General features: G+C 50.1%; 1 protein-coding gene across 10 annotated transcripts in view; it reads left to right on the top strand.

The window, feature by feature from the left end:
• Positions 1 to 25,752, top strand: part of RNF216 (ring finger protein 216) — a 62,866-nt gene that overhangs the window by 29,398 nt on the left and 7,716 nt on the right. For all 10 annotated transcript variants that reach the window (XM_085237495.1, XM_085237494.1, XM_085237489.1 and 7 more), the window contains 2 exons: positions 21,401 to 21,498; positions 23,931 to 24,153. In XM_085237495.1, the coding sequence (XP_085093621.1) occupies positions 21,401 to 21,498; positions 23,931 to 24,153 (321 nt within the window). The remainder of the gene's footprint in view (positions 1 to 21,400; positions 21,499 to 23,930; positions 24,154 to 25,752) is intronic.

Raw genomic sequence — 25,752 nt, 5'->3', positions numbered from 1 at the left:
AGCACCTGTGTTGTGTTGTTTCAGACGTACTAATGAGAGGCCTGGCACTACTTAGGGGAGTGGAAATGGCAAACACTGGGGGAGAAATGGCGTGGCTGGTCAGTCCTGCTGAATGACCTTTAAGTTAGTTAATGCACTGTGCAAATCCTCAAGAAAACTGCAACTGCACAGCCCTTCAGAAGAGGCTGCTGTGCTGTGCTGGAGCAGAACGAGCCCCAGATGAGCTGCAGGATGCCTGGCATGCAGCAGGCAGTGCAGCCTCTGTAGCCCACTTCCACTCAGCATGAGCAGCTGAAGAATCAATACCAGATACAGAGGCTCCTGCTTTCTGTATTTCTGTGCTGTGTGTAGGTAGGGAGCAGCTTGCAGGTGAGCCAGTGGAAGACAGCTTCATATGGTCCTTATGGGGATGGAGCCATTGCTGTTGAGGGAGTTGCCCCCTGTGTTGCAAGAGAGTCCCTGGCTTTAGAAGCAGGAGGGGATGCTGGTTTGTCTACTTCTATCCAGCGCCTATTTCAGGTCCAGAGCACATGAGATAAGAAGCTTCAGCAGAGCCACAGGGTGAAGGTGCGCTGTGAGCAGCGTGACGTGGGCACTAAAGGTCTGGCAGTGAGTGGACGCGTGTGGGCTGGTGTCTGCAGAATGCCCTCCAGAGAGGTGAAACGTCAGCGTGTGTCATCAGTGGGCTGCCCAGAGCCTCTGGCTTTGGAATGGTGAGTAACGGAGAAATGCAGACAGCAAGTGGTGAGGCAGCATAGCTGCCAGGGGAAAGGGAAGGTGAAACACAAGGTTTCTTCTCCTTTAGTAAAAATCTCCTCGGTGTGTCATTTGGCATTCATGTTATCTCCTCGTTAGGCATGACTGACTCACCCAGTGTTTCCACCTGAAAGGAATGGTAGGTTTGGAGGTATGCAGCTGATAATCTCAGAAGGCTGTCACTCCTCCTCTTCCTCCTCCCTCCCTTCTGCTGCCCCCCAGAATGCATTCTCTTACTGCTTTTAACCTTCAAGCCTCTTTTCTTCTTCTCTCTCCCTTACTACTCCTGCATTATTAATGGAGCTGTAGCAATCCAGCCAGAACACTGGCATTACTAATTACTACTTGGAGCAGAGGAGTGTGGAACAAGACAGAAACTGGGTTGGGAAATACTGTCATTGTAAAATGATAGTATCAGGAGTGCAGAGCAGAACTCTGTGTGTGTGCAGGTTTGCATTGGAAACAGCCTCCCTTGGCTGCAGCACACCCATGTGTGCTCACCATGTGTCCTCCTCACTCCTCTGCTACGTGCACTTGAGGTGACCATCTTGCACACAGCAAAGGGTTTGCAGAGCTGAGATTTCCAGAGGCTGTGTTGTGTTCTACCTGGGAATGCTTCAAGCACCACAGCATCCTTGTGCTCTTCTTTGGCAGGGCTGTAGTATGTGTAGTATGAAGTCCCTTCTGTTGGTGTCAAAGGCTGAGGAAGCATAAGTGATGTTTTATTTTCACATCCAGCAAGAGCCTGTCACGCTCGATGCATTGAAATTGTCCTTGGTAGTACCAAGGGCATCCTACAGCAGCAAGCAGCTCTCCATGCTCCATATAAAAGAATATGGCTGCAATGAAATCAGAACGAGAACATTATTTTGGATGTGCAGCAATTAACCTGCAAATAACGGGCTGCTGTAAGCGTAAGGAATTGCCTGTCTGTCCTGCTGCTAGTTAATGGGGCTGTGCTTTTTCACTCCATTGGGCAGAGCGTCGGCTCAGGGCTGTGGCATCCCTTGGAGGCATTGCTGCAAATGTTTGTGTGTCATGGGGTGCACGTGGAAAGGGAAGTGTCACAGGCTGCACGATGTATGGCTGTTATGGAGCGTGATGGTTTTGAAGAAAGCAATCTCTTTAAATGCGTGCTTTCATTGCTGTCATCTCTGAAACAGTTAAAAGAGCTGAAATACGTAGGTCAGCACTAAAATGCAGATACAAGTAGTGTGTGCTGGCAAAAGAAGGCAGTTCCTCTTCCCCAAAAGATGCTTTAAAAAAAAGAGGAGGGGGAGAAAAAGACAAACAGTTGAAGTCTGATCTCTTACTGTTCTCTCTGCTCACACGGAGGGGGGAGTGTATAAGCTCACCCAGTGATGGGCATGAGGTGTCTGGCTTGGCAAGGCCAGCCAGCACAAGGTGGCAAGCTCCTTTCAAAGCCACTTGGAGACCAAGGAGGGGATTTCATATTGCTTCCTTCTCTATGGCTCAGTGTGGCAGCCTGCTGGGAATGGCTGTAGACTGGAAGAGGGGAAATTTAGGTCAGATATTAGGAAGAAATCCTTCACTCAGAGGGCGGTGAGGTGCTGGCTCTGCTCCCAGAGCAGTGGATGCCCATCCCTGGAGGTGCCCGAGGCCATGGGTGGGCTCTAGGCAGCCTGGTGGGGGGCTGCCAGCCCAAGGTTGGAGCTGGATGATCTTTAAGGTCCCTCCCAACCTGAAGCATCTCCCTTGATGGGGCTGGCCAACTTTATTTTTTCTCCCAGATGAACCAACATGTAGGGATCCTGGTTTGTGTTTCAGGTGGTGGGGCTGTGCTCTGTTCAGCGCAGTAATTCCTACCACGTTTTTAATATAACCATTGTGGAGCTGGAGAGGTCCAAAGTTTGCAACCCCAGTGTTCTTCTTTAGGAGGTAAGTACTGACTTGCCTTTAAAATTGAGCAGTGTCAGGAAGGCAAATGCTTCCCCTACCCAAAATTTCATGCTCACGTATTTAATTAAAAGGTGATGGGGTTAATGAAGCTTTGAGTGCATAAAGCCTCATTCCTTGAATTTAATTTCCTTTAATTGCTCCAGAGACTGAAATTCCCAGCTATGGCAGCCCCCTAACAGGTGAATTGAGGAACTGGAAAGGAGCGATTTGAATCATCTCACTCCGTGCCAGCTTCTTCCTCTTCTGCTCGTTTTTCTCATCTTTGGTTGAAAGGGGATTAGATGAGAAAATGTTTTAAGTCAGGGTTTGAACTTTGTGATGGAATTGGCTGATCTGAGAGCTGCTGCCACCTTGGAGGGTTTCTGCAAATCATGTCACTCATCCCCAGCGTGTTACAGAAGGCTGAGTGCATGCAAGTGTTTTCTCTTCCCACCCTAATAGCTGCTACTGCAGTCACCACCAGTGGGGTTGAGTTGGGGTTAATTTAATGCACATCTAATGCTGGAACAATGGGAGTAACATGTAATGGGAGTTCTGCCACAGCTTAGCTCCTTTTGGAGGTGTCAGCCTCCAAAGGTTGGCTGTTAGGAAAAATGTCTTCTCAGAAAGGGTGTTCAGGCACTGGCACTGCTGCCTGGGGAGTGGGAGTTCCCTGGAGGTCTTCCAGATGTGGCACTGAGGGACACTCTGGCTTGGTGTCATGGTGGGGATGGGTTGACAGTTGGACTTGGCAATTTCAGTGGTGCTTTCCAACCTTAATGATGCTGTGATTCTTTAAAAACATTTGGGATTTTTATAGCAGCACCTCCTTGAGGTAGTGGGAACTCACTGTGAGCAGCTGGTACATGGCAGTGCCAAGAGGGCAGCCCCTACATGAAGAGGTATTTAAGAGCTTTTGGGCTTCCCCAGTAAGAATCCTGGGATGCTAGAATGGTTAGAAGGGACCTCAAAGATCATCCACCCCCAACCCCTGCTGTGGCTGAGTGCCGCCAACCAGATCAGGCTTACCCAGGGCCCATCCAGCCTGGCCTTGGACACCTCCAGCCACAGCCAGTAACTGCAGGCTGGGTTTTGGAGCAGAGGTGATGCTTAATGGTGTCTGTGCCCCTACCGGTGTGAGCAGAGCAGCTGCTGGTCCTGAGCCGGGGGAGCATTAATGGAACGTGCTGGGCTGATGTAAAACATCACTGCGTGTTTTTGGGCTGAGGTCAGCAGGACTGAAAGCTGATGGGAGTTTAATGCCGAGTCCGCCTCTCGAAGCAGAGGGGTCAAACAAGAGAGCTGCACTTAATGGAAACGTGAGTCCACTTGTCATAAATCAGTGCTGAAATACGAGGTGGGGGGAGCTGCATCCTGCAGCCAGCCCTGCGCCTGCAACCACCCATTAGCTGCTCAGCTGCCTCACAGCAGCTTTAAAAGGGGCAAATAGGGGGTGGGAGGCTTACGGAGGGTTTTCATCTGAGTGCTGGGAGGGCACTGCCTCTGCCATCCCCACAGGTCTGTGGGTCTGTCCGTCGGGATGTGGCAGGAGGGCGGCTGAGATATAAATGGGGAGATAGCATCAGTCAGGGTTTGGCTGCTGGGACCTCGCAGGGCACACAGGGAAGCAGTGAGAGGTCAGAAGCAAAGCACACTTGGCACCGTTTTGAGATCCTACAGCTTTTAAAAACAACTCTTGTATTAAAAAAAAAAAAGGAAAAAGCAAAGAGCAGCATTTTTCTAGACAGTGAGAAGTCAGTTTGCCTTCCAGCCCAACTGACTGACTTCCCGTAAAGTCGAACGCTGTAACCTACTCTTTGCCAACAAGATAATGCTTTATTGCCCTATTTATTTTTTTCAAAAGGGGCTGCTTTGACTTCCTTTTTCTGTTGGAAGCGTGCATGTCTTGAAGCTACATCTCAAATTTGAAACTGGGGTCTGTCTTTGGGGCTGCTGCTGAAAACGCAGCGCCGTGGGCTGCCAGTGGCGGTGGTGCCACTCAGACAGAGGTGAGCATCTCTCCCCAAGGCCTCTTCTGTTCTGAAAGCCTCCCCGCGATGCCCAGCCCCACGCAGACCAGCAGAGCCTGCTGCAGCTGGAAGCTGTTCCCTTTCTGGGCCCTCCTCGAAGGGCAGAGGTTAAAGCAAAGCAGATGCTCTTGGACGTGTCTCTGCTCTTCTGCTGAGAATACTGCTGGAGGCCGTCCTTGGCTCCCAGCATGTGAAGTGAGGATGCTTCCACCTATATGCGAGCAGATGTCAGAGTGGGGGGAAAAATACAAACGGCCTGAAAGAGCTGATCCCCTGGTGAGCGTGTTGGTGTTACTGTGACGCCTCCATCCTAACGTTTATGTGTGCAGTTATCCCTCCGAGTGCCGTCCCAGTGCTCTCCCCAAACAAGGGAACGGGTTGCAGCGGTCGCAGCAGGACGGAGTTCAGGTAGCTGCATCCCGTGCCCCTTTGTTTGCCAGCAGTTGGCTCCTGCTGCTATATTTAGTTTCCCTTGGCCTCCCGGAATGAGCACATAGAACCTTTCTAGATATGGAGATAGGCACGACACCAACTCGCTCTGAGCAGCAGCTTGCCAACTTCTGCAGCTCTGCAGTTGTTTTCAGCCCTGGCTTTCACCCTTCCCGTGTTTGGGGCTGTGCAGAGGGCAGTGAGATGAGGTTATGTGAATGGGACTTGTTTTTGTGCTGTGCCTGCACTCGAGACCTGGGCTGTTTTTCAAGGAAGGCTCCTGGAGAGTGTTTTGTTGGGCCCTCTGTGGTGTGGTTTATGTGTGCAGAGCAAAGAGTACCACAGCCAACCCGTTCAGATGCTCTCAGAGGTAACTTTGTCTTTCTGTGAGATCCCCATCTTGATCAACTCTGACCTGTGTAATTAAACGAAGCTTTGTTTTTTTCCTTCCTGGAACTTGGTTCTGGTTGCAGCTGTTGTACGAGCTATAGATTCGGAGATCTGTGTCAGAAAACCATGACTTCAGACCACTGGGATTTTTGTGGGTGGGTGAAAGTGATAACAGATTAATGAGTTTTGCTGAGCATCTCCATCTGCCAGACTAAACCCTGCTCTGCGCTGGAGACCGAGTGCAGCTGCCTGAGCTGCTCCTCTGAAAGCAAAGCTCTGCTCATAGAGACAGAACTGACCCAGAGCTCAGAAACTGGCACTCAGGAACTGCTCTCAAGGTGGCCTTTCTTGGTCCAATCACTGATTACATGGGGAAATGCAGGTGATGCTCCTGGGGCTGGGTGGGAGCCCCAGGTGCTCCCCAGATGTGTGGATTGGCTTCTTCATCATCTTCATCTGCATTTGGAGCTCTTATCGCAGTGACACTTGCAGTTGTCTTCGTTGTGCATTACCTCTGTAAGGAGATAAATTAAAACATGCTGTGTAAAATCAGATCTCACTCCCAGTGCGTGCAACTCAAAAAGGAGGAACGCGACTGGGCAGCAATAGCTGTGCATGGCCATGTGTGAGTGCACACACATCTCTCCAATTGCAGCTGGCTCAGATCCATCACAAGGAGGGCAGCTGGAGCATCCTGCTGGGATAGGGCTGGGATGAGCAGTGGGATGGCCGAGCTGCAGAAGCTGCTGTGCATTAGCTGGGGCTCTTAGCTCTGCCATTCCCTCCTGTGAGCCCTGGAAGTTGAATGATGTGGCTGTTGGATATGGGATGTTGTCCTTCACCTGTATCCTGTCATACGTGGGGAGTTGCCGTGGCCAGACGTGGATAGATGTTGTTACTGTGATACTGAGTGTTATTCTTCACTTTGTTTTGTTTTAGCAGTGATATCTGTTGGTGCCCAGAAACTATCAGTGGAAGGATTGTGATTATCAGTGTGCCCATACCACGTGCTGCCCTGCTGCTGCTGCTCTGCACCATTCCTCTCATGTTCTGGTTGTTTTTTAGGCTGGATATGCAGCCCCTGTGCCACAAAGCCCAAAGGCACTGGGGAGCTGCAGGGTGTGGGGGAAGGCTGGCTTCACTGGTCTGGGTATGCAGAACTGAAAGGTATTTATTCAGTGCCATGCTTGGAGGTGCTCGTATGCAGCAAGTTGTGCAATGTACCGGAACAGACCCACGTCCTCTCACTTGTCTCCCACATGGGCTCACTACAAATATTTGTTGGGAAGATGCAGAATTCCCACGATCTGTCTGTTTGCTTTTCTCCAGGCTGCTTTTTGTTCAGAGCTCCTGCCTGGTTATGCCTGGAGTATCCCAGGCCCTGTGCTCTGCCTTCTACAGGTCTCTTTAAGGTGCTGTCCTTAAAATCTGGGCTGGGCCAGCCGCTCTGAAGCACAGCACATCACCATGGAGAAGTGGAAGAAAGCAGCTTAATTAGCAGGAAAGCTGCTGGAGCCTTTGGTCTTGCATGCTGGGGTGTATGGAGTCAGAGGAAGCAGATCTTTCTTTGTGTAGTGGCATTAATTACACCTCTTTGTTCTGATTCTTAGTGAAGAATGACAGGAAGCTAGAAGACTCTTAAACTTTAGAAAGTATTCTGTGAGATGTAGAAATCCTGCCTGCCAGTAAGTTGTTGAAGCCAACTGTTTCAAGAGAAATGCTGTGGGGTCACTGGTGAGTCTGAATGAGCACCATCAGAGATGTACACAGCAGGTAGCAATAAGGCAGCACTGAGTTGGGGTGGACCTGTGCTTGGAGTCAGCCAGTTGTCTTTGGATCGAGTTGGATACCTTGGGTAGGGAGGAAAAAGGGAAATGTTAAACTTAGTTGTAAATGGAACTTTTGATACAGGGAGAAGATGGTGTTATATGATGCCCTGGTTTGATGCTCACTCATGGTTTTGTTCTGGACTGAAACCAATGGCTTTAGCACCGTTAAAATCTGTAGCCTGCTTCTAGCTGCTTCTCAGGTTGTCCTGGCTGAGCCAGCCTCAGTGTGAACAGATGAGGCTGGATGACAGCCAAGGACTGCAGGAGGTGGGAGCCTGGATTCCATAGGCAGTGCTCTCTTGGGGACCTTACAGCATGTGAATTAGTGCTGACACGGGAGAGGTTTTGGAACCCGTGTGCTGGAAGAGCCTTGGGACAAACTCAGGGAGAAGGTGTGTGGGGAGCTCTGAGACAAAGTGGCACCAATGGTGCAGAATGCCTGCCCTGTCCATGGGGGGTTTGCTGGGTGTCCTTTGTCTTCCTGTGCTGGAAACAATACGGTCTCAGTAGCTTCCTAGCAGAAGTCACTGTGCTCTCAGTCATACTCATTTTGCTGCTAAAAACCAGCAGTGTGTTGATGCTCAGAAATCAGAGATCTCTGTGAAAAGGGCTGTAGATAATGGCTGTGCCTCCACTTCGGGCTTGAACTCTGCAGAACAGCCTTCATTTGAGCGTGGTGTTTGAAGCAGCTGTTGTTGCATGCCATGGGTAGTCATTTCTGCACGTATATACATGGGGAAAGGTTATGGCTTTAGCTAGGGTTTGTTGTTTTCCTGCTATGGGCTGGTGCAGGGAGGTCCTGTGCTGGGTTCTTCTCTGTACTTTTGTTTGCAGCTTTCTACTTAGCGTCACCTACAGATACCTGTGCACATAGCAGCACTCCACCTCCTGCTTCATATTTTAAGAATCTTTTCTTTCCCTCCCAGTAATTTTTCCAAGTGGATTAGTGGGGGTCACCAAGGCATCCACATCAGTGAAATGTCTCCATCATCCCCTGAAACACTCCAGCACCACACTCCACTGCTTATCAACCAGCGCTTCAGTAATCCTAATAGCTGTGTCACAGCGTGATTAACAGGAAATCGGGGCAGATATCTGTGGTTCCTTTCAAGGTACTTTGATCATCCAGGAACGTGAAGCCTGCAGACCTGGCTCATGTGGGCCCAGAGGGATCCTGCCAGGCTGGGTGTTTCGGTGCTGTGCCAGCATCCAACTGCAGCTCGCTTTTGAGTAAAGGGATCATAGAATCATGAAGGTTGGAAAAGCCCTCCCTGATCCAATCCCACCCCATCCCACCATGCCCACTGATGACATCCTCACTTCTCTCAAACACCTCCAGGCACGGTGACCCCACCACTCCCTGGGCAGCAGTACCAGTGCATCTCTGCTCTCTCTGAGAAGAAATGTTTCCTGATAGCCAACCTCAACCTCCCCTGGTGCAACTTAAGGCCATTCTATCATCCAGTCACTGTTACCTGGGGAATAAATACAAAGGCGAAGTGAAGGAGTTGAGGCTGAAAGGCTGGAGAGGAATGTACGAGGTGTCTTTTTAGCATTAAATGCCTGGGGAGGCAGCATGAGTTGGGAGGTGATGGTTTTAGTTGTAGCGAAGACTGGTTCTTTTATTTCTCTGGGGCTCTGTGTGGGTTTCTGGACCTCAGGGAGTGATGCAAGTGGACCAACGAGGTGGGGCTTGCTTTGCCCAGGACAGCATAGCTGGTAACAAGGCTGGGGTGCCAAAAGGGAGGGTTCCTTATAGTTCTGTGTTTGGGAGTGTTTTGTTCTGAATGGGCTGCTGAGCTGTGACAGCAGAGGGAGCAAGTGAGCCTCCAGGCGTTGCTGTCAAGAAAAAGAAGCAACAAATAATCACAGCCTTTGCAAGAGGTAAATTAAAACCATCTCCTGCCTGGAAACATGCACAGCTCAGCATCTTCCCTCCATAAATATTTCCTTGCTGTTGAATTGCTGTAACCCTTTCAGTGCCGTGCTCAGCTTCCAGCCTCTGCTGGCAGCTCTGTGGCTCTGCTGAGATGGAGTTGGTGCAAAACCAGTCCGTTAAGCAGCCCGAGGTGGCCAGCACTGCAGCAGGAGGTGTTGGAATTGCCTCAGTGCTGCTCATGTGTGGCTTTTTTCTTTCTGTATCTTTCTTAGACACAAGGATTGCCTTCATGCGCTCATCAGAAACAGTGAGGCAGCTGGGAGTGTGCTCTGTCTCTTCTTTAAACACTTGTGTTATCAAAATTCAGCTAGATTATATCCTTTCCCAGCCTATCCTAACAGCACTACATCCTTGTCTACAAAGAGCTGCTATGGGTGTGTGCCTGGGGTTCTGCTCAGGGAAGCTGACAGCAAGCTGCCATTAGAGGGCTCCAGAGCCCTGCTCTTCCATCAGCTCTTCCTCGAGAAATCTGCCTTTTTCTTAAGCTGTCTTTCCAAAAAAAAAAAAAAAAAAAAACAGCAAAAAAACTCTAACCACCACCAATAACCCAGCACCTGCTGTAGTCTTTCTTGCATTGCTCAGACTTGTTGCAAACCAATCTCTTTATTTCAACAGGTATCACTGAAAATAGTACAAAAATGCCTTGTAAGCATCTCTCTTGCCTGAGTGGAGGAACTTGACATAATTGCAATGGTAGAAAGGAGGGGATTTGGCTGTATCCACCTCGCAGGAGCTGTCAGCCTGGCCACAGGCAGCTGGTGCCCAGGACAGGTGGGAAGCAGCATCCATCCCAGTACCCAGATGTGCGTATTGCCACAGCATCAGTCACAAGGGATGGCTCTCCGGGTGCCAGCATCGGGGTTTTCAAAGGAGAAGGGTTGTGTGATATGACAGCACTGGAAACAGGGTGAGTTCCATCTGCAGGAGGTGGGGCTGCAGGGATCAGTTCTGGAAATGTTCTTCCCTTTGGGGCATTGGGGAACATTAGGGATATTGTGCAGGAACCACCCATCAATTGAGTAAGCAAATTTCTGGACATGTAGTAATGAGTTCCAGTAATAATTCTCTGCTGACTTACAACATCAGAGATATTGTGAGAATGTGCACGTTCTGATAGCGTGTTTACCAGCAAGGCTCCAGCTGCCAGGCTGGTACACCAGCACAGTGCAGATGGTTTGCTATTTATACTGCTGTTGTGCCTGGAGCAGATTCCTCCATGTTGCCACTGTCTGGAGGGAAAGTCAGTGTCTGTATAGATGTATACAGACACTGTATATAAGTATATATGGGAAGGACAGGCAACACCAACAGACTCAATTCTACTCTGGGGGCTCTTTAGGAATCTCCTCATTGATCCTGTGTAGCTGGAGTGGATTCTTATTAAGAATCATAGAATATCCTGAGTTGGAAGGGACCCATGAGGATCACTGAGCGCAACTCCAGCTGTATTTTTTAACATGGCTGCTATAAGGCATGTTTCCACTTAGCTCTGGCACCTGGCTGTAAGCTCGTCCCTTTGTAACATGGACCCCAAGGAACATGTTAACACTGCCTTTTTGTAGCTGTTGTTTTCCCCAGATTGTTCACGAGGAGAGGCTAAAGTTATCCAGCTGCCTGTAATCAAGAAGTGGGCTGATTGCGCTGGTGAGGCAGCCTGTTGTGTCTTGTTAAGCACAAATAGAAATTCCGAGGAAGGATGGGATAATTAGAAGCAATCCAGTGATTCTTGTGACTGTGTAAAAATAACAGGGCTTTTTAAGGGCTTATTTTTAGCAGCCTCATGTGACAAAAGTTTTTGTGGAGTTTTGGGGCAGAAGATGATGAGAGGAGGTGCAGCACCTGCTCTGAGAGGCTGTGCTGGGCGAGAGGCTGCCCCTCCATCATAGGAACCACGGTAGGGAAGAAGCTCTGAGACACTGAGAATGAAGCTGTGCTGCTTTCCCTTTCTCTCAAAATGCCTTTCTCATTCTTGGGCTGTGATGTTCTTGCAGTGATGGCAGCCTCCCCCACAAAGTGTGGATGTCTTGGAGTCTTGTCACTGCTTTTTCTCCCTAAATGCCATCATGTTTATATTAGCTCAGCTAATAGAACTTGACAAACTGAAGCTTGGGTTCGTTTCTTCTTCTGGATTCAGAATCAGTTTTATGGCTTTCACCCAATTCCTGCTGCATTGTTTGAGATGATTCTGAAAGTGAAACCAGTGCTGAACGAAACACGGAATTGTGCCGTCAGCTCCTGGGTATGTCTGAAATGCAGTGCACAGCCCAGCCATGTGGCCTTCATTTTGTGTAGGCAGGTTAACATGTGCTTGTCTTGCATGGTGTAAAGGTAAGAAGATGCTGTTTTGCCTTTTCATTTAAAAAAAAAAAAAAAAAAAAAAAAAAAAAAAACTATTTCTAAATCAAATCCTTCCTGCCTGCTCTTATGAAACAAGTGTGCCTACTTTAAGCTCAGGAATTCAGACTGATATCAGGTGGAAGAAATGCGGGCTTGCAAAGCAAACACAAACATGCCCTAACTAAAAAGGCAAACACATTCCTGATTTGGATGAAATTCTCAGCTTGTTCAGCATTGTTTTCCAGAGATGCACAATCGGGGCTGTGTGGAAGGAGGTGTTCAGTCCCCTCCTGATGTTGTGCATCCTAAGTGTCCTTGTTGTGCATCCCAGGTGTCCTCACTGCCTGTTTGCTGCTGTTCCTTTTGTTTTCCTCCTCTTTTGTCTCCCTTAAGGCAGCCAGCTGTGCTTCTCTGGTGTCCTTGTCTGTGTGCATCCCTGTGGGAAGTGGGGAAAACCCTTCAATCCTTGCAGTGACAGAGGTGGCCTGTGGTGTTTCCGTTGTTTTAAGGAAGTGGCTGAAGTTCCTCCTCGCTGACTCTCCTCTGTAGATGTGTGACAGAATGGGTCTTTCCTTTTATGGCCAGTGGTGCTGGTTTCCCCTCCCAGTACAATCCTGGGTCAGAGGTGGATACAGGGAAGGGGATGGCTTTGCCCGCTCCCGCTGGGTGGAGATGGGATTTGCAACACAGCAAATTCTGGGCTAAAATAAACCCAGTTACGACATGTACCCAGAGGTGCTGGGTTTGTTTGAGGAGTGCACTTAAGCTTTGGCCTCGTTGCTTAAGACAGCAATTAAGAATCCTGACTACCCTCAATTTCATGGGGTAAAGTTTATCTGCCCAGCCACAGTGGTCTGATTGAGCCCAGGCTACTCTGATTGAATCTAGACATGAAGACAATACCCTCTTTGTGACAGTTACAAGCAGTGTTTTGCACAAATGAGGTGTCTTGGCCTTCTATGGACATCTCAGTAGTTCTATTCCTGGCCTCTAAGGAGCTATTTCATACCGAATTTAATGTGGTCTTTGTGCAGGCCATGGGCACTGGCTTCACTCCGTAGCTGAGAGGTAACGTCCCTCTGGGTGGTAATTGCAGATGGTGCTGGTGAGCCAAAAGCCAACTTTCTCAGCCAATAATGTCTTTTACAAATCATCTGCGGCCATGAATGGTTTGATAAATTTGAGCCTTGAAAGTATTTCTCTAATAAAGTGAATCTCCTGTTTCTTGCTACAAAGTGCTTCATATCCCATTTCACGACTCAAATGCAAATGGTTTATTTGGCAGTTGTTTCAACTGCTCCATCTTAAAGTGGTGCAGCTCTTGTTTCTTCTCAGTGAAACACGTTGGCTGCTGCTGTAGTTTCAGTTCTTATTCAACCCTTGAACTCTGAAACTGGGAGACAAAAGGCTACCTGGCTGGGAGAGCCAGTTCCCAGGGCTGTTGATGAGCTCCTTCGCTTCCAGTGGCTGCAGACCTAAGCAAGATGGAACCTGGTAAGTGAACCCATTCCCCCAGCAGGCAGCAGGAGGGCTGTTCTCACCTGGCCCAACAGGTTGTGTCATCCCTGTGTGCATCTCTGAATAAGTGAGTCGGGTATCCAAGGCAGCAGCAGCGGATGGGGGCTCACGTATCTCAGCACATTGCAGGTCCCACGTTGAATGGCAGATAACAGCTCCCAGAAAGGTGTCTCGGGGCTGGATGCCTTCCCAGCTGGCTGCAGAAAGGGTTGTTCACATGGAAAACCTCATCCTTGTGGTTGCCAGCTGGTCTGTAGGAGCTAAATGCTTCCCCCTGTGATGGTGAAGCAACTTGGAAATGGTTTTCAGTAGCAAATGCACATTCTTTGGCTCTGCTTTAACAATAGTGTGTTTGTGAGTGCATTTTTTTTTTCCCTTAACTATACAATAGGGATCCAAGGAAAAAGAGAACAGAATCTGTAAACTGCTCTGGGGCTGTAGGGAGATGGTCACAACCAGTCCTGTTTCTAAATACTTCGTTTGTGCTGCCAAATGCATTGATTTCATCTCTGTGTCCCACGCTGTGGATGTGTCGGTGCTGGGTTACCCTCTGAGGGCACAGTACAGCAGAGCCCATCGCAGCAGCAGTAGTGCTCACTCCATCTGCAGGGCAGTGGGAGCTGCTTTCCTGCTGAGCAAGCCGGGACCCTTCCATGGAAACCTGACCTAGAGTGATGGTGCAATGTGAAATCTGCTGGTTGATATTGCTGGTGTGGTTGGGCTGTGGCAGAAATTGCCACTGCTGCTGCTCGGGATTTACTGCTGTTTCTCAAGCAGATCCCTGGAGATGAGGCAGCTTGCACATTTTTTTGTCTTTAACAGAAAGCAGGCTTGCAACATCTCCGCTTCATGGAGCAGTCGGGCCATGCAGATAATCAGTGCATTTAATTAAACTGCTTCAGTGCTGCAGTGAAGCAGGGGAGAAGAGGGGAACCAGTGATTCTGATCGGTGTTTGTAAGCATAACTGAAAGGGAAGTGCTTTACTTGGGATTTCACAACAAGGAGCATTGCAGCTCTCTCTTCCCTTCTCACTTCTGTTCAGCTGAGCCTTCCTCAGAGTGACGCTGAACTCTGCACATGTGTCAGGGTTGCAGAGCTCAGTGTTGGTCTCATTTTCCCTGGTCTCACGTGGCTGCAGGGAAGCATTACCAGCTTTTCTTTCAGTTAACTCAGCTTAGCATTACTTTATGCAGGCCCGAGGCAGTCCCCCTCTTCTTCCAAACCCAAGGATTTTTCTCTGACTACTAAAAAATGTGAGTCCAAAGAGATGATTGGATTTAAATATCCCTGGCAGCAGCTCCTGTCCAGTGCCCTGCTCCCGCAGGCGAGGCACGCTGCATCTCCCAAAGCTCTGGAGCATCACATGGCTGTCACAGAGACTGGAAAGCCATCCTGAGCCTTTAGTTCTGGGGCTTCCTTGCCACCTCTGCACCGATGGGGAACAAACCCAAGCCCAGCTGTTGGTGTGGACTTGTTGGTGCTTTAGGCACAAGAACAAGTGAAAATGACATCTGAGGGCTCTGAAAGAGGAACTGGTCAGCTGCTTGCACATCCATTTCCCTGATCAGTCCTTAATGCTTTGCTGGGCTTTGTTGTGGTGCGTGCTCATTTGCTTGACGTCTGTTTTTCTCATTTAGCAGGCATTTGCATAGTGCTGTGGGAGGCAGCCAGGTATGGCCTGTCCCTGTGCTGTGCTGCTCTGCTCCGTGCTTTGGGTTTTACGAAGCCTTGCAGGCTGTGCTGGGTTCAGCCTTTGCTTTTACCACCAACTCATTGTAGCGTGGCAGAAGGGCTGCGGGTGATTCGCTGTCACTGAAGAAGTTGGAAGATGGAGTTGTGCAGGTCAGAAGGCTGCTCTGCTTCACTGCTGCGAGTGCTATAGCTGCCGATGCAGTGTTGTACAGCCTAAATTCAGGGGCTGTGTGTCCTCCTCTGTTAGTGCCAGCACACACAGCCTGTGTGGAGAGGAATGGGTAAGAGAGCTCTGTGCCATGTAGACATGAAAGCAAAAAAAAAAAACTTCTGAGACATCAGGGAGCATTTTGCTCTTGTTTTCCTGTAGTTCTTTATCTTTGCTGGTTCTCTGTGTCTTATTATTATTTTTCTTATTATTATTATGACTAGCTTAAAGCTAGGAGCACCGTACTGGTGGGGCTTTCTCTCCTTCAAGGTTAATTTCCCTGGTAAAACAAGCTGGCCTTGCAGTTCTTGTTTGAAACCTGGGGGGGGGGGGGAGCAAGCAAGGAAGATGGGCAGCAGGGCTGGGAGAGGTGGTCTGTGCAGTCCTGCGTGGGGATTTGCATGGGGCAAGGTGGAGGATTGCTTTGTCATGTGGTGCTGTAAGAGGGAAGTTTCCAAATTAGCTTCAGTGATTGTTCCAAGCGTTACAATGCTTCGTTAGCAGATATCACTGCAAGTAAGATAAGGTGTTACCATCCTAACACCCTAACCATTGTGTCATCTTTGGAGTTGTCCTTTACAGCCAGCTGCTTGACTGCACAGCTAAATGCATCCCTGTCCCATTGTTCCACCAACCCCACAGCTACTCTCACTGCTATTATTTAGCCCTGCTGGATTTCGTGATTTAGAGCACAAGCTGTTGGAAGCGGCATCCCATTTTGTGCAAGGCTGTGTATAGGATTACACAGATAACCTCTTAGATCTCCTCTGCCAAATGGAGAGGGGCAATCTGCAGGGGGGGTGATGCAGGAGGGTCAGCACTGAGAGCTTTGAACCCATCCGCTGGTATTTAATTATTGACTGTGGCCAGGAAGGCGTATGGCTGTTATCTGCACTCAGTCCTGCAGGTCTACAGCCTGTGGTTAACAGCTACACACAGAGCTCCAATAGCATGTACTGAGTTTCTCTACCTTCCTGCCCTAGGACAGAGCGATGTGCATTCAGGTCTGCTGATTTCAACACCATCTTCAGCATGAGGTTTGTGTTTAACCCACCTTCATAAAGCGACCGAGGGTTTGGCTCCGCTACCTGCACTGCCAGAATTCTTCAAGATTTTTTAAGGGTGAAACGAAAGCACCAACAGAAGGGCTGTTCCTCTTATCCTGAATGTGTTCTGGTAGGCAAACAGGTTCTCGTGTAGCAGTTTCCCCTGTGACCAGCACTGTGATACTGGTGCAGAACAGCACGTCCTGCGTGAAGCTGCAGATATTTCTGTTCTGGGTGTCTGACTACCACAACCAAACCACTGCTAATCTGGCCTTTGAAGCTGAGCTCTGGGGGAGAAAAAACTCGCTTGGGTTTCCGATAGATGTTTTGGGAAACGTAGGATGAGAGGGAATGGCCTAGAGTTGCACCAGCAGAGGTTCAGATGGGATGTTAGGGACACATTTCTGGATGTGCATTCAGGCACTGGCACTGCTGCCTAGGGAGTGGTGGGGCACCAGAGGCGTTCCAGAGGGAACTGGATTGGTGCCATGGTGGGATGGGTTGGGGTTGGCCATCTTGGATAGATCTTTTTCAACGTTCATGATTCTAAATTGTGGATAACGCAGATGTGAGTGTGCCACTGCCTCAGGCAGGTGCAGGGCAGGAGTTGCCAAGCACTGACTCGGATGGCGCAGACCTCAGAAGCTGCCTGTGTCTTATAGGCATCCTCACCCTCCGTGTGCATTGTTGGCAGCAGAAAGGCACCACGTGTCTGCAGTGGGGGCTTGATGTGCTTGGTTTAACAAGAATATTGTCTGGATCTGTCACTTTTGGTAGCGTTGTTTGATGTGTGGCTGTAAGAGCTTTATGCAACACAGCTGACGTGTGTCGGGTATAAACGTGGATTTTCCTTATCCAGCTTTTGACTCCCCATCACCCACAGCACTCCGTTTATGTCTGCCCTCTGGCACATTCGTAGAGATAAGTAAACTAGTCCAAGGCTTGTATCTCTGCTGTATTTCTCCTGCTGCAACAAACCAGGGCTGTGCAAGGCAGGCAGACCTGTGTCCCCAGGCTTCTCCCAGTGCTGCCGTGTGAGCAGCAGCCGCTGAGCGGCAGCGCTGCCCGAGGAACGGTGCTTTGGGGGGGGAGGAGGAGGAGGAGAAGGAGAAGGAGAAGGAGAAGGAGGAGGAAACCACCCTGCATTGATTTCCTCTAACAACTGCTTCATCACTGCTCACCCATCCTGCCACACCGCACGGCTTTTGTGCATTTGGGAGCAGTGCCTGCAGAGCTCCTTCTCTTTGAACACCCATAAAGCTGGCTCTCTCCTCAATGGATCATCTCGGGCTGGGTTGTATCCTCTCTATCCCAGCTTAACATATGGGAAATCCCTGGAAGAGCCCTGCAGGAGCTTGCTCGCAACAGCTTATTAGTGCTTGCTGTGCTCTCATTTAGCCACTTCTGCACCCGTTTTTAGATGAGGGCAGTGCAGTGGGCACTCAATGGGGAGGAAGGCTGTGTGCTTCTCCGTGCTTTCCCATTAGTCTGGTTGGGAGCTGCCGCCCTTTAATTAATCCAGCACAGTATGGAGTTGCTATTCTGAGCCTATTGCATTCACATCTGGTTTGGAGTAAAACTTTGGCTGGTTTGAGGTTAGCCCTGCTCCATTGTGTCTCTAAGAGAAGGAAAGAGCGGGGAATCGATCTGGGTCTCAGCGAGCGTCGAGGGGCTGCGATGCACTTCGCCTCCCTTGGCTCACAGCAGGGAGCACAGCCAGCAGCATCCTCCCGTGTCCATCCATGGGGGCTGGGAGGGACCCTGCAAGGCAGCAGCAGGAGGATTTAATCAGCAGCATATGGAGAGTTAAGGAAGTGCTGGGCTCTGCTCAGAGCCACCGCTGCGAGCTGGAGGGCGGCGATGACAGCCCCGTGTGCTGCCTGTTGGTTACACTGAGCTTTTCTCGTGTTTTCATTTCTTAGCCACCCCTCTTTGCATTTTGCTCAGTCAGTAAATGGCTTCGTGTGAACTCCTCCAGGAGCAGCAGGCACTCAGGAATGCCGTGGGCCGTGCAAACAGCCCCTGATCTGTTTGCATCCTCTGTTTCCCCCCGTGCAGCTCAGCCAGGTTGGCAGCAGTGTGGGGTAGGGGGGATGCTGAGGGCTCAGGGCTTTCTTCCCCCATATGTGGGCTGGAGCTCACGGGGTTATTTTTAGTGGAGGGTGGAGTCATAAAGAAAGTAAGTTTGGGCTGTGTTCTAAAACTGCAGCGTCTGCGGCGCGAGGAGCAGTGGAAGTGCTGAGGAAGGTCCATTCCTATAAGGCGCTTCCTTCCGCCTTCGTTAGGAGCAGGGGGAATTAAGAAGGGCCTTCAAAGGTTGCAGTGCCCGAAACTCATGCTGCCCCGAGCACAGAAAGCTGCTGACCCAGGGAACAAAGGATCCTCCTGAACCCAAACGTGTTTGTGTTAATCCCGGCTGCTTCCTGGCGGCCGGCGAGAGGAAACGGAGCTCTGCCTCTAACAGCTGCACAGTGAGGAGATTACAGAGCCATGGAACACCCTCTCCATCACATCCTCCCCTTTGCTGTCCCGGCCCAGTGCCCTGTGGGCTGTTCCAGGCTGCCTGCCAGGCTGGGGCAGATGCAGCAGGCGGGAGATGCTTAATCTCCTGCATCCATGCGTGGTTCCCAGTGCCAAGGCTCCTCCAGACCTGAAGCGTGGGCTATGTATCTGTACCTGGGAACTGCAGGAGAACTGCAGTGGATTCACGAGGAATTGAACTGAAACACTGCTAAAACCCAAGTAAAATGTGCTTTCCGGCATTGCATGCTGCTCTCCAGGCGCTGAAGGAGAAGCTGGGCAGCCTCTTGGGTTTGGGGTGGGTGTGGAAGCTGCAGGGGGTGGGAAGGATGCATTCCCCCTCTGTGTGGGTTTAGAGCTGTCTTGTTGTGTGGTAGCCTGTCTTGGTGCCAAGGTTATACAATAGAGATAATGTAGGGCGGCTGCAGAAAATCAGCCATCCTACTGTGTGTTTAGGTTCATTAATATGGAAATGGCGGAGTACGTTTCCTTATCGAGCAAAAAGCTGCTCCTGAAATAAAAGAACCCTCTGTGCAAGTTCTGTCGAGATTGGAATTGTTACTGCACGAGAGGTGCAAAACCTTCCATCGGCCAAGCAGGTTTGATTCAAGGAAGCATAAAAATGCAGAAGGTTGTTCTGCTGTTCTCAGGCGATGGCTGTGACTGGGGTTGTGGCGTTGGAGCAGCTCCCTTTGGCTGAACCACAGGCTTTTGTGCAGAGGGATCCAATGGGATCTCCTGTACCCACAGACAATGGGCCATTGTGCTGGGCGAGCAGGGAGGGGAGTTGTGTGGAGCTCCGTAGCAACTCGTGCATCCTCACATCTGTCCCATCTCAATCTGGGAGCAGACAGCGGGGTCAGGGGCTGTACCTGGCATGGGGTGTACCCGGCTGGGGTCAGGACTCAAAGTGCTGTGCCTGTTCCCTTCCTCCTTGTCTGTCAAGGAATCCTTTTTCCTGGGTGTAGGAGACAACTGTTGGGCAAACAGCAGCAGCTCGAGGGAAGGTGTTGTTTTTAAATAATCACGGTATTGGAAGGGAGAGTGGTGTAATGGCAAAAGGCAAAGGGCTTGGTACCAAACCCCAAGCAGCACCATCTGCTGTGGACAGACATCTAATTCGGCAGTGAAAGAGGCTCCTGGAGTTAAGTAGTTGAGAATTGCAGGCTCCTGGCTGGAGAGCCTGCCAACCCTTCTGGCAAAAAGCTGTTAAATCTTTGTTGCTGGCATGTGAAAGTGGCTCCGTGTAGCAGGGCTGCAGCAGCTGCTTTTAACCCTTGGTGTGCACAGCCATCTAGCACTTTTGATCTTGGAACAACCTGAGTGGTGAGTGAAAGGGGAAGGAGGGTCTGTGACACTTTGGGGTGCTTGGCTCTCCCCTTCCTACAGCCTCGTGCCCTGCAATGTGCAAAAGTATCCTGTCTGGTAAGCTGCACGAGGGGCCCTTAATTCCTGAGATGAAAGCACAAGCTGTGAGGCATCTCCCGGTGAGCACAAACAAGTCAACATTTGGCCCCCTCCTAGGGGCAGCTTCCTTGGAAGCTTTGGTCTCCATCCTGTTTGTCTGATAGGTGATCAAAAGCACTCCGCTGCCTACGTGTGTCTCTGAGCAGAGAAAAGGCCGAGAGCTGAGGAGAACTCAATTAGACAGCAGCTAATTGTGGTGTATGTTCACCGATTGTCCATTTTTTCGGTTAAAAGAAGGTAGTGCACTCTAAAGGATGTCTCAGTGCTCTGGTTGTGCAACTGGAGCAGGGCAAGGCTGGTGGGGCCGTGTGGTGGAGGGAGGGAGGATGCTTTGCAGCCAGATGGTTTTCCTGCCAGGGGAGAAGGTTGGAGTTAAGGGCTGAGTCCCAGCCATCCTGAAGATGAAACAGTTGGATCACAAAACATGTGCTTCTTCCAAGCTTGATTTGGATGTTTTTTAATCTTCCTCAAATTAAAGGAAAATCTCTTGTTTGACCCAAAACAAAATTATGTTTTCTTTGGATGGCCAATGAAAAAAATCAACTGTGTCCCAGTGTTAGTCCAAGCTCTGTTGCCAACAGTGCCTCCACAGCTCCTGCTCCGTGCAGCTCTGCCAATCGTGCTGAGCCTTCTAGCTGAAGGGTTTATAAGAAGAAGAGAGTTTGGTCACTTGCTTTAAATTTAGTTCAGCTGTTCTGGTTAAATTCATAAATATTTATTCATATGCCACCTCTGTTCTGTGGATATGTGTCCACATCCTGCTTTTAAGCTGCTTACTCATGAAAGCCATTCTAACTTTATTTAGTGAGGTTTCACAAAGCTGAATATAGACTCTCATGCCTGTTAGGTGAAGCAGTTTTCGATGCAGCCACAAAACACCAGCAAGCTTTGCAGCATGTACTGAACTGGAAGCCCCCTCTGTGAAGGTGAAAGGTTTGGGTCAGGAAACCCACAGGCCTGCTAACCTTTAGCATCGTGTTTTTGTTTCTGCAGCCTGTTGCTGGAAGTTTGCAGTTGACCTGTTGGTAGTTCCATGAGTCTTAGGTGGACTGCTATGGATGGACTCTTCTTACACTGTTGTAGATAGCTCCAGCTGTGTTTTGTTCCTGGGTTCTCGTGCCTTGGAGACCCCTTTGCTCCTGTTATTGATGGACTTATTGTGGTCTCTAGTGGAGGACAGACCCTCTGGGGCCTCATATTTCTACACAGAATTGCCAACCCCATCCTCAAGCAAGAATCTGCAATGTACTGGGGAAAGAGATGGGAATTCTTCCAATCCTTAATGCTCTCAGTAGTGTGCTGGGTCTTCTCATCCTTTAATGCTTGTTGTCTTCCTCAGGAAACGTGTCGGAAGTGCCAGGGGCTGTGGAAGGAGCACATGAACCTCACCTGCGAGCAGCTGGCTGAGAAGGATGACATCAAGTATAGGACGTCCATGTAAGTAAGCCCCACGAGCTGGGACAAACGAGGAATAGATAAAATTGTAACAGCAGTACACCAGGCACGGAACTGGTATGCAGGAAGGGATAAGAAACTCAGCTGTTCTTGTAAATGGTGGAAGCCCTGAAGCTTTGCTGGGTGTCAATGCTTTCCATTGTGTCCTGAAGACTTCAAGCTGGAGGATGCAGACAGCCCATAGGATGGGATTTCATTCTGTGAGAGGTAATTGGCAGTGGATCCAGGTGGTAACCTGGGAACGTGGGAGACTTGTTGGCAGCCTGGCCTGTTGCTCTGGCTGGCCCGGTGTCTCACAGGCCAGCACCTGGAGAGCCTCACAGAGGTGAGAAAGCCTGCTGAGTCTTGCTTCCATTCACCTGGGGCAGAAGGGAGGTGTTGTGAGAGGCAGGGATGTGTATTGAGTCAGAGTAGCTGAGGACCGTTTGAAAATCTCAACTGGTGACAACATGCTGAAATGTGGCTTACTCAGCCACTGCTTTCTGGCCTTGTGGAAGTGGACGTGCTCATCCGTGTTTCTAACTGGTTGGTAGGGATCTCTACAAAATAGACCCACTTTCTGAAATACTCAAATGTTTCCCTAACGTCTTTGGAAGCCTTGTTTCTCTCCTTGCTGCAGTACATGACAAAATCCACTGGCTTTAGGAAACAAGTGAGGGCTGAGCCATGGGGCTGCATGCTTGGCACAGTCTGACGGGAGCTGCCTGTGTTGCCCAATCCTTTCCTCTCTGATTCAGTCTGTCTGGTATGAGTAGAGGTTGGAAAGCTCCACCACTGGGAAACTGAATGACTGTTGCTTGCTCATCCCGCAGCCTGTACTTGAGAGCAAAATGTTACAGATTTGATATGGCTTCTCTTGCCACTCCTTTCCCTATAGGAAAGAGGGGTGAGAAGGAGAAGAAACAAGCTGTCGTGTCCCTAATATGGAAAAAAAAAATCAGTTTCAAAGCCTTTGGCAGGTCATTGCAGCAGATAGGTGAGTCGCAGTGCACGATACAATGAAAGCTTCCTTTTGAAGCCCTGCGTAAGGAAAGGGAAGCACAGCTGGAGCTCAGGCCAAGCTTCCTGCCTCGCTCAGAGTTTCCAAAAAAAGTCTGAATCAGCAGCATCCTGTTGAGCAGAGGAGGGAAGAGCAGCTGCCGCTCAGAGCAGTCAGTCTCAAGTTGATTTTTTTTTCCTTCCTGTCTATTCTTAGCCCATTTCCAAAAGCCTGGGCACGCATCGTGCTGGATATAGCTGCAGGGGAGCTTGGTGTAGCTGCAAGGCAGCTGAAATTCCCACTTCTGGCTGCTCTTTTTTCCACTTGGCCGTTCACCGCTCCTCTGGCTTTGCAGATGGAGCAGTTTGAGGGGCTGCGCTGTTGCCTGCTCTGTTGCTGGGATCCTCCTTAAAAATCCCTCCCTGTCATCTCCCAAACACGTTGGCTTTGCAGATCCCCTAGAGCAGCTGGGTGGAGATGCTGGCTGCTGGTTCTGTGCTGCAGGGTCAGCGCAGCCAAGGGGCTGTGCCTCCCTCTGTCCAAATGCAGTCCCTTCCTTCTGCTGCCATCAAATTTCACTTCTCGACTGTGAATTAAATTGTAACGTGATCCCCAGCGGTCATAAAATTGGCCCTCAGGCTGACAACTTGTATTCTTAAGTCTTTTAATTAAGTGACCGGTGCTTTCCTACAGTTCTGTGCCAAAACAGCATTGCCATGAGCCAAACCTTTGCTCAGAGCATGTCCCTGCCAGGCTGCCTGCTGGGGACAGGGACTGTGCCCTGCCTTCCCTTCCCACCCCTCCCTGTCTTGCACACCTAAAGCAATAACCTCTGGAAGACCTATGCCGAGAATCTTCCTGAGAAGGCTGAGTTTCTTTGGGGAAAATTGTGATTATTTTTCAGTGACCGATTTAAATTTAACAAAAGCCAAGTAAATCTGGAGCACAGCAGCCAGGATCGAAAGCAGTCTATGTGGTCGTGGCATCTTTGTAGCCTCAGCAACAGCCGGACACAAAACTAGCTAGCAGATGACCACAGCTGTTTGCTTTTCCCCAGCTTTATCTCCTCGGCTGTATTTCTTTGCAGCCGAGTCAGGAATCTGAGTGCCCTTTGGTCTCCTGACTTATGGTGTGAATTCCTCCCGATCCGGAGCCCGGCACTGCTGCGTTTTGGCTCGCATGGAAACCAGAATCGGGGCTATAGCACGCAGGCTGCCATTGACTTTCTTTCACTTAATTTGTTCTCGAGTTGTCGTGGGCTGGCTCCAAGTGGAACTGAGCCCAGACCTCCTTGGAACAGCAGCGGACCGTGGAGATGGTGTGGGAGGGAAGAAGTGGGAGCGGGGCTGCTGGGATGGTGTGGCAGGAATGGTACCGCACTGGTGAACGCGGACACCCCTCCTCTGATCCTCCTCCCTCTCCTCTTGTGTCGCAGAGAAGAGAAAATGACAGCGGCCCGAATCAGAAAATGCCACAAGTGTGGGACCGGCCTGATCAAATCGGAGGGCTGCAACCGCATGTCGTGCCGCTGCGGAGCGCAGATGTGCTACCTGTGCCGGGCTGCCATCAATGGCTACGACCACTTCTGCCAGCACCCCCGCTCACCCGGTGCTCCCTGCCAGGACTGCGCCAAGTGCTCTCTCTGGACGGATCCCACAGTAAGTGAGGGAGGATGTTGGGGGACAGTTTGCACTCTGATTTCAGTTGTCATTCAGTGCCGTTGAAATGTGTGCTTTTCAATAGAGGAAATGAGTGTTTTTTAGGCAGTGCAACGTTTTTCCTCTCCCAAAGCAGCTAGAAAACACTCTGCAAGTCCACATCGGCACGGAGTCCCATCTGACCACAACTTGTTCCTAGCTTTGCATCCAGGTTGCTGTTTGCTGTGGCTCTGCACCTGCTGTCTTCCTGGTGCCCCATAGCTCTGCTTATCTGCTCGGCTCACTCTGCCAATCCCCGTGAGCCAAAGCTGCACTTGTGTCCGTTCTCACGGCTGTTTTCAACAGCTGCAAAGGAAGAACTGAAATACCACTGTGCTGTGAGGGAAGCTGTAGTAAGTAACTTGAAACTCTGTAATACTCTTGTAGCTGTGGGATGGGGTGATTTCATGCAGCAGCTCTATGAGAGGTTGCCCGTACCACAAATCCAAAGGCAGGAGCTGAATTTTCTGATTTCAGCAGATTAACAGAGCAGTGTGAATGTGGATCTGCCTTCTCAGAGCTTCTTTGAGCTTCAGTTGTTCCAATGCTTCTTTGTCTCAGGATGCTGCCAGCCTGCTCCCAGCATCTCTTGCGCACACGTGGTGCAAAAAGCAGAGCCACTGCATCTCTCCCTTCTACCAGAGTAAGCTTCCTAGTCCTTTGCTTGCCTGCCTGTATTCTGTGTTATCTGCCAGCAAGAGGTGTTACACTAAACAGAGGCACTTGCTTCCAGGCTCCCCCATTTCGGACACATGGCTGTGCCATCCCACAGCCCTGCACCTCCTCCCTGGTTTCCCACTGGGACACAACGTGGTGCTGAGTCCTTTGTTCCCATCAGGATGCTGATTGTGCTCAGTAATGGCATTTGTTCCGAGCCAGAGAAAACACGGGGCCTCTCAAAAAAGCTCATACTGTACTTTAAAATAAATAAATAAGCAGGCAGCACAAAGAAGGTACTGTCACCGGGCCCTTTCCAGCTCTCTAATTAACCAATACTGTGGCAAAGAAAGATTTCCCACCGTCAGCAGAGAGCAGGCACTGCCTGCTTTGTTTTTGGTGGTGTGGGGAGTTGAAGCAGGGTGACTGTCCTTGCTGCAGTGCAGAAAATAACGTGAAACTCTGCTGCTGGCTTCTCAGGGTGAATGATGGTACCAGTTTGCATTGCCCCCCTGTGTGAGTGATGCTGTTAGAGACAGCAGTGTGGTCCCTCCTGCTGATCTGCTTTCTGTGAGCAGGAGGTGATGTGGGAGATGTGAGCAGTGGGAGTGAGTGTGGATCTGCACATGGAGATGTGAACCTGCAAAATGCCATTGCAGTGTCCTGTCCTTTGTCAGGGGCGATGCTGTCCCACCCCTGCCCTGTTGGCCTGGCATCTTCTTGGGCCTTCCTTGCTTCCATTTCCTCTTTTTGTTCCATTTCTTTCATTTTGTTGTGGTCAGTGGATGCCTAGTGTGAGAAGAGAGCATCTGCTGTAGCTGCAGCCCTGTTCTGTGTGCACACAAGGGCAGAGAAGACAGGCCTGCCTCTGGTGGGCTTTGCAGCCCATTGCCCACGAGTCCC

This window comes from Meleagris gallopavo, chromosome 16 (genome assembly GCF_905368555.1).
Source record: "Meleagris gallopavo chromosome 16, MGAL_WU_HG_1.1, whole genome shotgun sequence".
NCBI classification, from domain to species: domain Eukaryota; kingdom Metazoa; phylum Chordata; class Aves; order Galliformes; family Phasianidae; genus Meleagris; species Meleagris gallopavo.
The sequence above is the reverse complement of the archived record's forward strand: the minus strand, read 5'-3'. Positions and strand labels throughout refer to the sequence as shown.